General features: G+C 38.7%; 1 protein-coding gene across 3 annotated transcripts in view; it reads left to right on the top strand.

Annotated features, from left to right (window-relative positions):
• HPGDS (hematopoietic prostaglandin D synthase) overlaps window positions 1-15,908 on the top strand; it is a 48,037-nt gene that overhangs the window by 6,958 nt on the left and 25,171 nt on the right. For all 3 annotated transcript variants that reach the window (XM_026509708.4, XM_057309600.1, XM_057309601.1), the window contains exons 2-5: window positions 669-810; window positions 7,484-7,576; window positions 8,116-8,225; window positions 14,037-14,135. In XM_026509708.4, coding sequence (XP_026365493.1) covers window positions 678-810; window positions 7,484-7,576; window positions 8,116-8,225; window positions 14,037-14,135 — 435 coding nt within the window. In that variant the 5' untranslated portion in view covers window positions 669-677. The remainder of the gene's footprint in view (window positions 1-668; window positions 811-7,483; window positions 7,577-8,115; window positions 8,226-14,036; window positions 14,136-15,908) is intronic.

The raw sequence follows: 15,908 nt of genomic DNA, 5'->3' as shown, positions 1-15,908 counted from the left end.
GTTGGCGAGGCTGGCCCACATTCCTCTTGCATGTACCCTGTTCTTGAAATTCTTATCCAGCTGTCCTCACAAACTCAGCTGCATCACCAAAGCCAACAATAAACCAAATGTCAAATTACAAGTGAGTAAAGGCAGGACAAAAACAGCTTCAAATGGAAAGTTTTGGACTCTATCCTCTGACAGTTGGTGTATAGACAGCCTCTCACTCTGAATTTTTTTATAAGTAAAATTTGAGTCTGGTTATTTCACTGGAATATTCCAGCTAGTTCTTTTTTTTTTTTTTTAAGATTTTATTTATTTGTTTGAGAGAGAGGGAGAGCAGGAGCTGTGGGGGAAGGGGCAGAGGGAGAGGGAGAAGCAGACTCCCCACTGAAAAGGGAGTCTGACTCGGGGGCTTGATCCCAGGACTCTGAGATCACACCCCGAGCTGAAGGCAGACACCGACTGAGCCCCCCAGTGCCCCATCCAGCTAATTCTTAAAGACAGAGTCATGATCTTATTTCTGTCAAGTCTTCCAATATGTTATTAGGATTCAGGTTTTGAAATATTCTCTAATATGTCTAGTTATCTCAAAAGATGCCATAAAGTTTTGAAAAAGTCCCTAAAGAAAAATGTTGAAACATCTTTAGAGGGCTGTTACAATAATCTTTCAATTTTTCTTTTTCCAGAATCACACCATGCCAAACTACAAACTCATTTATTTTAATATGAGGGGGAGAGCCGAAATAATTCGTTACATATTTGCTTATTTGGACATAAAATATGAAGACCACAGAATAGAACAAGCTGATTGGCCTGAGGTCAAATCAAGTAAGTGGCACAAGTAACAGTTTATGAAAATGTAGGGAAAATATGTCAAAACGTTCCGTCTTTCCTCAGGGAAATGAAACTACAGAGGTTTTTAAATCTCATGTAGCTTTACATTGAGAAGCAGCAGTTCAAGCAAGTTCAATAAATGCTATGTGGCCCAAATTTTCCTTTTCAAGGTGAAAACACAAACCTCACAGAAAGAATATATAACGATAAACAATAAGAAGCTTTGTCATAAGAGCTGAAAGAGGGAAGACTGAAGTGAGTGTTCTTGACAACTTGAATTGGATAGGCTTACTACAGATATCTACAATCTTCTGACAAGGAATCAGATATGCTGCTCTAACAGAAAACCAAACTCAAAGTGGCTTAAATAACAAGGAAATTGTCTCACATAACTGAAAACCCAGAAACAGGACAGGTTTCGAGAGATGGCTTTATCCATTTTTCCTCCTCTGTGTGGTGGCCGCATCATGACGTTAGTAGCAGTAAGTCTGCTGCAGTTTCAGCCCCATAGCCTTGAACAGTAGCATCAAGAGGTATATGAAAAAGAGAGAAAGAGCGCTGTTCCTTAAGAGTTCCCAGAAGAATGAAGAAAAACTCCCAGAAGACCTTGGCAAACTTGTCATGTCTCACTGGTTCAGACTGGGTGACATGTCCATTTCTGAACCAGTCACTGAGCAAGCAGATGGGAAAAACCTTGAACCTTCTAGTCTACCTCAGAAGTTGGGGTTGGAGTCAATTTTCATGAAGTATGTGACTATTCAAAAGAACGGTGAATATGTGAACAAAACTGGGATGTTTGATCAGAAGGAAGAGCAAATTGACAAATTGGGCGTGTAATCCAATGAAAACATGCTAGTTAGCACTCAGGACAAAGGGGGAGAACTAGAAATATTATCACAGTAAGAAGTGTATGGCTCTCAGTAAGTTGTACATCATCCTCTAGGTGCTATTTTCTTTTTAGAGTGAAGAAAGGATAGATGAGCTAATTCTTTTGTCCATCATGTCTGCCTAGAAATACTAACTAAATATTAATTATTTGTCTAAAATTCACATTTCTGTGCTGGGATTATTACAAATTTGCATAAAGATGAAGTTGAAGAAAACAACTATTGAGTATTTGAAGACTTTTGGGCATCTGGTGGATTTCATTTAATTTCTCCAGCACGACTTCATGGGATGTATTATTGTATCTATTTTATCGTTGGGATAACTATAACACACAGAATTTATGTAATTTTTCCAGGTTCACAGTCCTAGCAAGGTAGAATTATTTTTCAAACACAGGTCAATTTCATACAGTGGCCCAGGTTATTCACATTAGATAATGCCAGTAACACCATGATAACTAGCATATTAACAATATATCTTGCCACATGACTTTTGGAAACATGAGTTCCTTAAAAATCATTAGCCCTGTAGCCTGGTGGGCTAGAATATCCTATTTCCCGTTCTCATGAAACTTTCTCATTAATACCCAAACTTTCCCCCACTATCAGATTTTGTACACGGGATTTTTAATTCTGTGAATATAAAATAGGTGAAATTTAATTTTATCCATAGATGGATATATATGTATATAGTTTCAAATGCTTTAACAGACACCCAACACAAGTGGAATTTAAGAAACAAAATGGACATTTGGGAGGGGAAAAAAAAGAGAGAGAGGGAAACAAATCATGAGAGACTCTTATCGATAGAGACTGAGGGTTGATGGAGGGATGTGGGTGGGGGATGGGCTAGATGGGTGATGGGTATTAAGGAGGGCACTTGTTATGATGAGCCCTGGGTGCTGTATGTAAATGATGAACCATTGAACCATATGTCAACTAACTAGAATTTAAATTAAAAAAAAAAATAGACACTCAACATAAAAATGGACTAAGGAGGATAGAAATTTATTTCTTTTGCATAAAAGCCCAAGCTGATATGGCAGTTCTGCTCCACAGAGTGGTCAAAGATTTCTGTTGATCTGTCACCCCTAGTTGGTTGTCTTATTTATATAGTATAAGATAGTCCTGTCTCCTTCCACAGTCCTGCTCACAGGAAGTGTGAGAGGGAAGGAGGCACATCTCTTTCTTTCAACTGCATGACCAGAGAGTTTTATATCTCACTTCTGCTTATAGCCCCTTGGCAAGAACTTACTCACATGGTCACACATTACTGCAGGAGAAGCCAGGAAATGCTGACTTTATTGCTTTGAGAAAAAACGGAAAAAATAGATGTTGTAAACAGTTTATTACAAATTTTAGCTGGCCTCGCCTTCTATCTGATTTAGGCATGCTCTCTGGTGTTTGAAACCCTCAATATCACAAACCCTGTGATAACCTAGAATATCATTGGATATTTCTATTAAAAAGTTCTTCCAGGTTGGGGCACCTGGGTGGCTTGCTCGGTTAAGTATTTGCCTAAGACTCAGGTCACGGTCTCAGGGTCCTGGGATCGGATCCTGAGATCAGTCCCACATTTAGGCTCCCTGCTCAGTGAGGAGTCTCCTTCTCCCTCCCCCTCTGCCCCTCCCCCCGCTTGTGCACAAGCACGTGCTCTCTCTCTCTCTCTCTCAAATAAATAAATAAAATCTTTAAAAATAAAAGTTCTTTGAGGTCAAATCTGGTGGACTGTGCACAGGTGTTGACATTTTTTTTCTCTTTTCAAATAACATTAAAGTACTTCTTTTAAGAAAAGTCAAAGCCCTGCAAGGACAAAGACATCAAACTTGAATAAGAGAGCACAAAATTCTTAAAGCTGAAAAGCAGGTTGAAGAATGATAGGTGACTAAGTAGGCCAGTGATGCCCTAATATAAGCCTGGTAGAGGAGACGTCAAGCAGAATCACTCCAGGGAGCCCCCAAAAGGCTCAGGAATTGGTAGCAACAGAGAGCTCTAAAAGCTGAACCCCCAGGGGATTGACTAGAAGCATGTGAAGCAGCGGCAAGACCTCGAGATCCCTTCCCTGCCCTGGAAAAAGTATGGAGATTACTCTCAACAGAGGATAGACCAGAGGATTATAGGACCGCAGGCATCCCTGAGGACACAATACTATAGGTGGGATTTGGTGGAAGTCTAGAAACTCAATCGTGAGACCCAAAGCCCTTATCTCCTGCTCCACAGTCAGAATGCTACAACCAGACAAGTATCCCTCCGGCAGGAAGAGCTCTCTTGGGAGAAGCTGATCAATCAAATATCTGGCAGACACTGAACAGGTGGGAGTCTCAATGACATGGCCAGCCCAATCCCGTGTACATGGAGATTCCAATTAGCTTCTAGTCCTTTCGCTTATTTAAACCAGGAATTGCAAACCAAAAATGAATAGACATTTGTGAGAAGGCCTCTAATGTGAAACAGAAACAAAGAAGCAGAGGGAGAAAAAACTCAGCTGAAGGCATCAGGGTGTTGTAGCAAGAAAAAACTTCAAAAATATAAGCCTTCAGAGAGAAGAATTCTATACATTCTGAACAAGTATGCTATAAAAAGGAATGTTCAGAGACAAAAAGCCTTTGAAAATTAAAAATTTGATACAGACAAAACAAATCAATAAAATGATAAAAAAATAGGAACTCCTCCAGAAGGTACAATAGGAAAAAGAAATAAAAAAATAAGAGAAAAAAGATTAGAAAAATTGAGACTCAGTAAGTTTAGGATGTCCAATGTCTCAGTGAAATTCTGGGAAGAAAGGAGGGAAACTTTTAAAAGACTCTTCCTTATAAAAAATTAAAACCTATCTCCTCGTGGCTTTCATATACTGGATTTGGACATATCCTTTTAATCCGTGGGAAACAGCTCATTCCTTCTTTCACATCCAATTATTTGAAGCAATTTAATATCTTTAGGACATAGCAAAAAAGCCACTGCTGTGTAGATAGTTCAAGGATAATAACTCTGAGTGAAGATAAAGGTCACTGGCTGAATACGGAACTGAGTCCCAGCTAGCTCATGCATCCATCCCTCCAGCTATCAACTTTTAGAACTTGCGCGATTGTTCCTCTGAGCATCATTGAGAATATCAGCCCACACTTCCCAGTGCTGACTCCGCTTCTTGACTTAGATACTGTTTCCCGTGGACTATATCAGATCTGCAAAGTAGGTCCAAGGGACAACTCTCTTCTCTTCCTTGAGTGATCCATTTTTATCCCTTGGTTTGGATTTCCTCACTACCCAAGAAGGACAAGATCCTGTTGGACTTATGTCCACCATTTCATGTGCGGTGCATGGGGAATCACACTGTTCCAGGCATAGGAACAGCGCAGAGCACAGTGGGACCACCATTCCTAGTGTGGGTCCAGATACTGTCCAAAGACATTTTACCACGATCACAGTGGTTACCCTGGCAGCCGTATCACACAGCCTTATATTCAGCATCCCTAATTCCTTAAAGCTGTTTGACAGGTGCTCCTGTTTGGTTACACCTCCAACAACCCCAAAGTTATTATTTTTTTTCTGGAAGCTAATGAAGGACTTGGCATTTGTCTTCTTAAATTTCCTCTTGTTAGATGCAGCCGAATATTCCAACTGTTGGCAATTATCCCAAGCTTGGCTCAAATGCTGCCAGTAGCTGAAAGCTTACCATCTCACAGGAAAACACATTCTGTCGTCAGTGGTTCCAAGGCTAAAAAAATAATTATTCTTCATTTGAGTTAATATCTGCCCCCTTTTAAAGGACCTTTTAGTTGTAGTTCTGCATTTTAGAGATAGTCAGAGTAAGTCAAATTTTTCATCCATTTGATAGGTGTACCATATTTGAAGATGGCTATTAGGTTTGTTTTGTCTTCGTTTGTTTTGTCCCCCTCAGTATAGAGTGTCACGTTCTGCAGCCAAACCTTATCAAATGTGGTTCTCAGACCCTTCTCTAACTTGGATACTATCCTCTGAGTTTGCTCTGATTTTTAATGTATTCTCAAAACATGGCTCTGAGAACTATGAAAACAGCTGAGCAAAGGTTCCAGCTGGACTCAGTTTGAATCTCACCTCTACCAGGTGTGTGACCTGGACTATTTATATAACCTCTCTTCACCTCACTTCCTCATTTATAAAATGAGATAATAGTTAGTACCTACATCATAGGGTTGTTGTAAGTACTAGAAAACCTAATGGGTACGGTACATACGTAGTACACCCCTAGCATAAAGGAGGCATCCCTCAAAATGGTAGGCATGTTAATTCCTAATCCCATACTTTGCTTCAAATGAGGCATCACAGTTTGGGCCGGCTGGCTTTGGGGCTCTGTTTTGCTCACGGCAATATCTCAGGCACACGGACCAGCACTCGGCACACTCATGAGGTAAGTACTCAAAGATGTTTTCACTCCTGATGTGAACTGCAGTTCATCTTAGTTAATGTGCATGCGGAAGACACTTGAAGGTTGATTCTAGTAGTTGCTCTAGGGTCATGGGATTATGAGTGGCATTTCGTTCTTTTCTCTCTTTCCAAAATAATTATATTTCCCAAAGTAAGGCACTGATTGGAAAAATTGTGATCAATACATGTGACAAAATATAGTAGCCGTTAAAAAGGTGATGTTTCACTGATTTGGAAAGATTTCAAAAAGATGTTATCAAGTTAAAAAAGTGGTTTACAGGGGCGCCTGGGTGGCACAGCGGTTGGGCGTCTGCCTTCGGCTCAGGACGTGATCCTGGTGTTATGGGATCGAGCCCCACATCGGGCTCCTCCGCTATGAGCCTGCTTCTTCCTCTCCCACTGCCCCTGCTTGTGTTCCCTCTCTCGCTGGCTGTCTCTATCTCTGTCAAATAAATAAATAAAATCTTTAAAAAAAAAAGTTGTTTACAAATACATTATGATGCTGTTTTTTAAATATATATGAGAAAGCAAAGTATTCAAATGGTTATAATTATGTGGTAGAATTATTCTTATTTATCTCCAACTTAGAATTTTTCTATAAAATCATACGTTACCCTCTGACAAAATATAATAAGTTTAGATAGGAAAACAGAGTAGGATCTGCTATGAGGCTGCCCTGTAGTTGTACAAATTGCTTGCTGCCTTACTATATATTTCACAGAGTCCCTCCTCAAAAGAAGAATTAGGCTAAGTTCCTGACCGTAACTCAATATATAAATCAAACTTTCCATTTCCTCAGATTACAGTTTTATTTATTTATTTATTTGAGAGAGAGCACGAGCAGTGGGGAGAGCCAGAGAGAGAAGCAGGCTCCCCACTGAGCAGGGAGCCCCACATGGGGCTCGATCCCAGGACCCTGAGATCATGACCCGAGCCAAAGGCAGATGCTTAACCCAGGACTGAGCCACTCAGACACCCCAGACTATGGTTTTGAAGAATGATTAATGTTCTTGCTGATCTAGGTCACAAAAATTAATGAAGCTTTAAAAGAAAGGTTTTTTAAAAGGTAAGCGGTAAGCATGTGTAAGTCTATGAGGTAACACACAGTTTAGTACATTGTATCACCGTAAAGCTGGGCTTTAGACCTCGTGCTGCCACGAGCTCTGTGGCAGGACTTCTAACAACTCCTCTTCTGAAAGACCAATCAAGATTCTACTAGAGGGTGCCTATTATCCCTTTTAGAACAAATATTCAGGAATTCCGTAACTTTAAAATCATGATTTGTTTCCATAACAAATTTTTACTTCCAGTAAAAATGGAAGTAGTATTACTTGATGTTGTTATGGAAGTTGATATTTTGCTTGTTTTATTTTAAGCTCTTCCATTTGGTAAAATCCCCATTTTGGAAGTCGATGGACTTAAACTTCACCAGAGCCTAGCAATAGCAAGATACCTGACCAAAAACACAGGTAATATGGTTATTGTGTTGAAGAGTTTTGATAACTGAAAAAAATACATGACATATATTCATTATGCATTAAATAACTTTATAATTGAACAGTACAGTGTAAAGAATGAAACAAAAGATACGAAAGAAACACACCTCATCAGCTGAGGCGAGTTAAATGGATTGTGGCGCTTCTACTTACAGGAGTCCCATGTAGCTGACAAAAGAGCAGGGATGCTCTTAACAAACTTGTAAGGAAAGATCTGTAGGATATATGGAATGCATATATTGAGTGGGACATATAGTTTTATTTTCATAAAGAAATAATGGAAGAATACAAAAAAAAAAAAAACCCTAATAGAATGGTTACTAATATGGTAGGTAGGTAAAGGAGTGCAATGAGATGGATGGGGGCAGGGATGGAAGTTAGTCTTTCGTTGGATACAGATTTATATTGATTGGAATTTTTGAACCATAAGAATATGTTGTCTATTAAAAAATAACATTTTAATATAATAAATTAAAACCACTGTATGGCATAAAATGGTTTCTATTTCATAGATTTGGCTGGAAACACAGAATTGGAACAATGTCAAGTTGATGCAATTGTGGACACACTGGATGATTTCATGTCACGTTTTCCATGGGCAGAGAAAAAACAGGATATAAAAGTAATGTGATCATTTTGTTATTACTATATTAACCATATCTACTTGTGGGGTGCTTAAAAAGTTCCTTTTTATCATGTGCCTAGGTGGCTCAGTCGGTTAAGCATCTGCCTTTGGCTCAGGTCATGATCCCAGGGTCCTGGGATCGAGCCCCGCATCGGGCTCCCTGCTCAACGGGGAGACTGCTTCTCCCTCTGCCTCTGCCCCTCCTCCCCACTTGTGCTCTCTCTCTCTCAAATAAATAATCTTTTCAAAAAGTTTCTTTTTATCACAGTAAGACATAGTTTTAAAATATCAAATTATATTTAAAAATTTAAAACAAAATACGGTGATTTCCTGCACTACCTCCTCATGTTAACCCCTACTCAGATACCACCTTCTTTTTAACTCTTTTAGCTATTTCTTTAGGACATGTAAATCCAGCTATCTTTGGTTCACTAATTTTAGATAGTCTCTCTGGACTTATTATTATAGTAATAAGAATTTATCTCTTATATAATCATTGTCTCTGCTTCCCTTTTCCCAAACCACGAATATAATGATATCAAAGCATTTTGGCCAAATCAATAGTCACTTGTTACATTAGTATCCCCAGGCATATCATACAGAACTGTCAGTCGTGGTATACTTTGACTTTATTTCGTAGCTCACTTTACCTCCTCAAAATTAGTAATTGCCTTTCCTTCATTTGCTTAATTGTTTCTACATTTATTGCTGAACTTTCCCACATCAATAAAATTTTCCACAAGGTCAGTGATACCAGATTATCCATTACGTCCACTATTTTCTTGGAGAGATCCAGCTGAGATCCCCTCTCCTTTGCAGCGCTGTCTAGGTTTTCTGCACATTTGTCCCCACTGGACTTCCTTTTACTGCCATCCCAGGGATGTCCTTCCCTCGAGTTGGAGTCCTATTTCCTGGATGCCAGCTTCTGTCTTTGCTTACTTCTTTATTCATTTGGGGCACATCCCCCAGGATTCCCAAAGTTAAAATGAAGGCTCGATGACAAGAGGTGTAATGATGACGGACAGCATGGATATGTCTGTCTTGTGCATACACTGCTGCAGTCTGGTTTGGTCACCCTAAAAACCCTGTGGACCCTTGTCATCCTGTAATCTCTATTATATTTTTCCTCTTTGTTTTGGTCTCTGTCTTTTCCCAGGAGTCAGACCATCCTTTAGAATCTATGATAAAGAATAGGAAAATTAAAAAGTTTACCCAAAGCTCTGGGCATGTGGACAGGGTGTGCTGATTTTGAGCATCACTAGGCCATTTATGAAGTATTTCCCAATATTACTATCTCTACTACTAGACTCTTTACTAGAAAGTGTCCCTAGAGAAGACTTCCGCTGTTTTGCCTGGAAATAAAGGTGTGGCTGCCAGTGTTCTGGGAAACATTCAGCAAAGAGAAGGCTACGAGTCTCAGAACTTCACGTTCAGTATGCATATATTCATTTAATCCCCTATTTTGAAGAAATTATGAATGTCAGCTCCCAACACACAGACCATCGATTTCCCTCTCTCCAGCCTTCTGCTAAAGATGGGGAAGAGGCAAGTGTCAAGCAGTGTAAGATGAAGAAGGAAATCTTATGCTAAAACTACTTCTTTCACAGCTTTCCGCCACTCCTCACATTATCCCCTCCCTTACCTCTTTACTCCCCATTCTAGATGTATTCTGCCTTTTCCGGAATCATTTGAGGGTTACATGGGGTAGACAGTATTGTTTTTCAGCTTTCCCTTTGCAGATACCAGCATCCATTTGCTTTATAGCTTCGAATTTTGTTTTCTCTTGTCTCTTCTGCTGTTTTCCACCTCTTTGTCGGTTCTGTCTTTTCAAAAACATGTATTTACTGTGGTTTGGGGATGAAAAAAATCATATACATGTGGCAAATCCATCATCTTTATCCAGAATTCTAAATAGACCTTGTAGGTTATGCTCCGTTACAGCCCCCTAGTGGTTTCCTGGGGGGCACGCATCACAATCTGTATTTTAAGATATATTCATTCGTCTCCTCCGGTAGAACGTGTCAGGAGGGTAGTAATTACGTCTGCACGACTCGCTCCTGTGCCCACCCCCACCACGGTAGCAGGCACTACATACTTGCTGAACGGCAGGCAGCAAGGGCTGATTCCTCAAACAGCACGCGCCGATGCTGCTCGGGCCCTTTTCCGCGGCTGCTCTCAGCCAGTCCTGCCAATCCTCTCATGGGCTATGTGCTTTCTGTCGCCCTGCTCACTTCGCAGATGAAGCAGCTCAGAATCAGAGTGGTTATGGAGCTGCCCAGACCCATGGCCTCATCACCTATGCATACTTCCTGTTAAATTAGTGACTAAGACCCAGAGCATCCCTTAGGGAGAAACGATTATCTTCATTTTCCCACATGGGGAAATTGAGGTTCATGTCGAAGAAGTAAGTTGTACGAGGTTATTTGGCTGGAAAGTGGTATTCACAAGCAATTCAAATTCCAGCCACTCCGACTCCGACTCCGACTCTGCGCTCTCAACCACCGGTTGTAGGGCCACCGGGCCAGCAGCTGGTCGGTGTTTGTGTATGTGGCATAGCTCAAGGTCTGTATCCAAAAGTTACAGCACACAACAAATGGCGGCCTTGTCAATCGACTTAAGCATATTTATGCTAAATACTACTTGTTTAATTAGGAACTTCTGATTTCAATAGAGATATTTGGAACATAAAAGTATTCACATTAACTGATTCCTTGATATAAATGTAAGGTGTGTCACACACACACACGAATATATGACTAGCAGAGCAAAGTCTAAGATAGAAGCTCAGCTTTGATATAACAATATATTCGGGCTCTGGAGTCGCACTGCCAGGCTTGAATTCCGATTCCCTTCTTACTAGTTGTCACATAACTACCTAGCAGTAGTTCAAATTCTTTGTAAAGTTGGGATACTATAGAATCTACTCTGAAGTATGTTGGGAGGATTGAATGTTAGCATGAGTACCTATGACTAGGTTAAAAGTGCTCAACAAATATTAGATATTATAATTATATTATCTAGTATATTAATAACAACATATATAATTAATAGTGTTATATAGTTCACTGCTCATTGTTTTTCCTTTTGTCAGACATGGCATCTAGATTTTACACATCCTTACAAATGCAGAAACAAGTAGATACATAATGTCCAATTTAAAAAAATGGATCTAAAGCTTTTTGTTTCACATGCCAAAGGCCACACTGATCTGCAGTCTATCGACTTATGGGCTTGCCCTTTGCTACTCTGTACCCTTCCGTGGCTGAGGCTCCATAGTAGAAGCTACCTCCCAGAGGAAAATACTCTTTGAATGCTTAAGATAGGATAACACTCTACCTTTCTATTAGAATAGCAATGCTCTTACGTACCTCCTATCTCAAAAAAAACAAAAATAATCACAGGACACAATCCCAAGTTTATAAATAAATCATATGAAGGAAGGACACGTTGCAGAAATATTGCAGCTGGCTACATACTATCTGATTAATAAGGAGGACCTGGCTAGTATACAACAAAAAACCCCGCATAGTTTTAGTACATTTCCTCACCTAGTTTCCCTGTAGCGGGTCCCGTTGCTGCCACCTTGTGGTCAGGCAAAATTTTCAAAAGCAGAATATTGGTAACAGTGAAGATGGATGGATAGTGAACATAGTTCTTTTATTATAGGTGCCCTAAAAATCTATCAAACACAATTATAAATGTTTCAGTATCAATTGCCAGAAATTCCACTTCCAATTTTTAAAAAATTAAAATTTAGAAGGCAAAATATGTTTGTGGATATTGGTCACCCTGATAATCCGTGAGTTTACCACTAGTGTTTCTCTGGTTGTTCAACCTGTCTGTTCCAGTTTCCTCATGGAAAGAATGGGGAGGGGAGGATGAAGGATGAGCAGGATTGAAGAAATGCCAGCGGCGCATTTCCAACTCTAAATGATTTTGGTAGTGTGGATTTAAAAATGGTGCTTTGAAGAAACATAATTCCTCTAAAAGTCATTCGATAGAATACTGTAGCAATGACTTCTCAGGCTGAAAAACCTCCCGACTTAGAACTCCCCAGAGGAAGAGGAAGGAAATTTCTGAGTCTACCAACTGTAAGAGTGGCTATCTAAGATTTATCAAGAAATGCATTTTTAAAAGTACACATCTGGAAAAAAGGATATGTATAATCATCTTTCATCTTCTTTATGTTATTTTGGTGAGTATTCTTTACGATGACTCTTAAATACTAGTGATTATGTTGGTTAGTATTTACATATCATTAGATGAGATGAGTCACTGGGATGATTCACCAAACATATAGAGAACCTGGGCCACAAGAGAAGTCAATACAGAGAAAAGATTTTTATTGGGCACTGCATGTGCGTGCACAAGCGTCTGTGTGTGTACCTTAAGTTGTGGAAATGCTTAGAAGAAGTAACAAAATGATACAGGTGAGCATACAAAAGTTTTGGAAAGCTGTCCAGCAGCAACATTCTGTTCCATTCAACTCCATTGCATTTCTAGCTATTCTAGGAAAGCCAAATTGGCCATCACCTTTCCACCTGATGCTGAGCTCAGCTGGGTTATGGTAAGTGCCACACGGATCCAGGCCCATTGCCTCTCATCTCACAAATTATGTGTAGGAAGAACTCACACTGTTCTAAACTACGAACATATTAACCATAGAGAAAGAACCTTATGAATGTAGGTGGTATAGAACAGTGGAAAGAATATAAAGTCAAAATAATGAGAAGCTTCCCAAGTTTCAGTTTGTAAAATCTGGCAAATGGATGTAAATATGTAATGATGCTTTTATAAACTGTACTCTACAAACAAGGCATTATATGGCAGTAATCTCTATTACCTAGCTAAGTTACAGTAATAACAGAAAGTCAATCAGCAAGTTGGTGAGGTAGTTCTCCACTACCTGACTTGACTTAATAAAGGCTGGATTTTATTATAGGTCATTTCTCATTATTAATAAATCATGTATATACACATATTTTATAGTATCTTTGAGTTTGGCTTACATTTCATATCCAAGATACACACCAGCCAGAATTTTCATATACAAACACTTCTTACAAAGAAAGAGGCCATGAGTAAATTATTTAATCTTTTAGAGATTCAAGGAAAAACACAGATAATGTTTAAAAATGGATATATGTTAATTTTTCTCTTCCAAGGATATTTATGTTACCTTACATAATATATCAAAAGGGGGCACCTAGTTGATGGTTTTGTAGATAATACTCAAGGCAGACAAACCTCATACTAAGGCACAATGTCGAGCCAACAAAAGATCCATAAAGCCTGAGAGCATAAGGATTCATTAGATAGACGACTTCCATTAAGTGCGACGGTGAAGTAAGACTGCCCAACTGAAGGAGCCTAGCCTTTGAAAATAAAATTAATTTCTTAACCCTCAGTTACACTATTTCACTTCAAAAAGAGTGAGGATGATTTTAGAAATGTAAAAACATAATGGAATCATTTTTTCTTAATAAAAATTAAGATAAAAATCATGAAAAGATTTTATGGGTGAAATATTTGGTCATTATAAACGAAGAAACTGTAAGAAGTGGTCACAAAAGTATTTATTTTTTAATCCATGAGTAACAAAGGAATGACTAAGTATAAAGAATCAACTCACTCTCCATAATGTCGTACATTTGGGGGGGAAAAAAAACCACCACCACCAAGAACATATAGCTACTTCTCTTTCTTTCTGAACTCATGCAGAAGAATAAAGATGGAAAAATCTACTTCCTTTTCAAATCATGTTGTTTTCCTATTATCCTTAAAGTGATCTTTTTCTTTCTCTCCTAGAATCAGATGTTTAATGAGCTACTTGCATATGATGGACCTCATCTGTTGCAAGATTTGGACACATACTTAGGGGAAAAGGAGTGGCTTGTTGGTAACTCTGTGAGTATGTTTTACATCTTAAAAAAATACAAGTATATACACACACACATATAACCAAAAACTTACAAAGACTCACTGAGAAAAAAAAGCTACCCATAAGGAAGGATTAGATAGAAGGGATAAAAGCTAAACTTCTTTGAATAAACCCGTTTTGGTAGACTTAACTTTGGAACTATGAACTGAAATACTTTATATAATTATATAAAAACAACAAAAATATTTTAAAAAGCTAACATTGCAAAGCAAAAGTAAAGTGAAGCAAATGAACCTATGTTAAATTGATGTGTGAGGTGTATAGAGAAGAACCTATGTACTCAATTAGTGAGGAGAACCATTTTAAGAAATATCATCATTTGTAAAACACAGCAATTTGACTATACATCTTATATTCTCTCAGAACCAAAAAATAGAAATCTTATACCATTTTTAGTAGAGGCATACGTTGGAGAGATATTATGGGTTTGGTTTTAGACTACAGCAATGAAGTATCACATCAAATGGATTTTTTGGTTTCTCAGTATATATAATAGTTATGTTTACACTATTCTGTGATCTGGTAAGTGTGCAATGGCATTATGTCTAAAAAAATGTACATATCTTAATTTAAAAATACTTTATTGCTAAAAAAATATTAACAATCAACCGAGTTTTCAGAGTTGTAATCACTGATCACCGATTACTGTAATAATGAAAAAGTTTGAAATATTCCAAGAATTACAAAAATGTGACACAGAGGCCCAAAGTGAGCAAATGCTATTGGAAAAATACTGTCAGGAGATCTGCTCAACACAGGGTTGCCCCAAGCGTTTGTCAAAAAGGCAGCATCTGCGACGTGCAATAAAGCAAAGCGCAATAAAATGAGTGTTCTTGTAACTGTATTCTCAGTGGTACTGGGTACAGTCGTATTGGTTTATTAGTTTTTCTGACAGGAGTATACTTTGGGGTAAAGCAGTTAGAAAATATGTAGATGTCACTGAGAACCAGGATCTTCAGAGTGGGAGAAAGAAGATAGAGCTGTAAGGTCAGTGAAGCTAACTAAACATTCTATCCCCGGATGTGAACTATATATATGTACATACAACATAAGGTCCCGATGTACTGACTGTATCTTAGGATAAAGAAAAAAGCATGTTGTATCTCTTTTCCTTGAAACAATGACCAACCCCATTGTCCTGGGCACCTGTAGGACCCAGATTCTGGTCTCTAAATATTAAAAGGAACCAGGGCTTCTTGGAGAAATGGCTCGTTCTCAGTTTGGGACAGGAAATGTAAGAGATGAGTGGAAACACTTTGTCATATCAAAGCAAATAAATTATCAAAGACAACTGAACTGGGGACTCAAAAGTCAACTTGAAGAGGCTTCCATTGGCTAAATATGGGACAATTCAAGCTTCGCGAAGAATATTAAGAGCGGTGGATTGAAACGAGTCAAAATGAATGAATCCACGAATGTATGATGACCACTCCCACCACCACAACCAAACACATACACACATGCAAACCCTCAAACCAAACAGAACTTCATTGGTTAGTTTTGGAAGATGATAATGGAGACAAATTATTACTCTAAAAACTGTTTTTTAAAAAGTTGGGGGGTTTAATACTTTATCTTGCCTTTCCCTTCTATGCCAATTGGACCTCAAGATAACAAAAACTGAAGGGCAGTTTGTCTTCATATAAGTATGCCAGTTAGGAAGTAAAAAGGGGAGATTAAAATCAACTATCACCATTTTCCAACCCCTGATGGTTGGAACAGACTGAGGCATTAATAAC

The sequence above is a fragment of the Ursus arctos genome, unplaced genomic scaffold, assembly GCF_023065955.2.
Source record: "Ursus arctos isolate Adak ecotype North America unplaced genomic scaffold, UrsArc2.0 scaffold_9, whole genome shotgun sequence".
Lineage (NCBI taxonomy): Eukaryota > Metazoa > Chordata > Mammalia > Carnivora > Ursidae > Ursus > Ursus arctos.
Note: the sequence above shows the minus strand (reverse complement) of the source record. Positions and strands in the feature narration are given on the sequence as shown.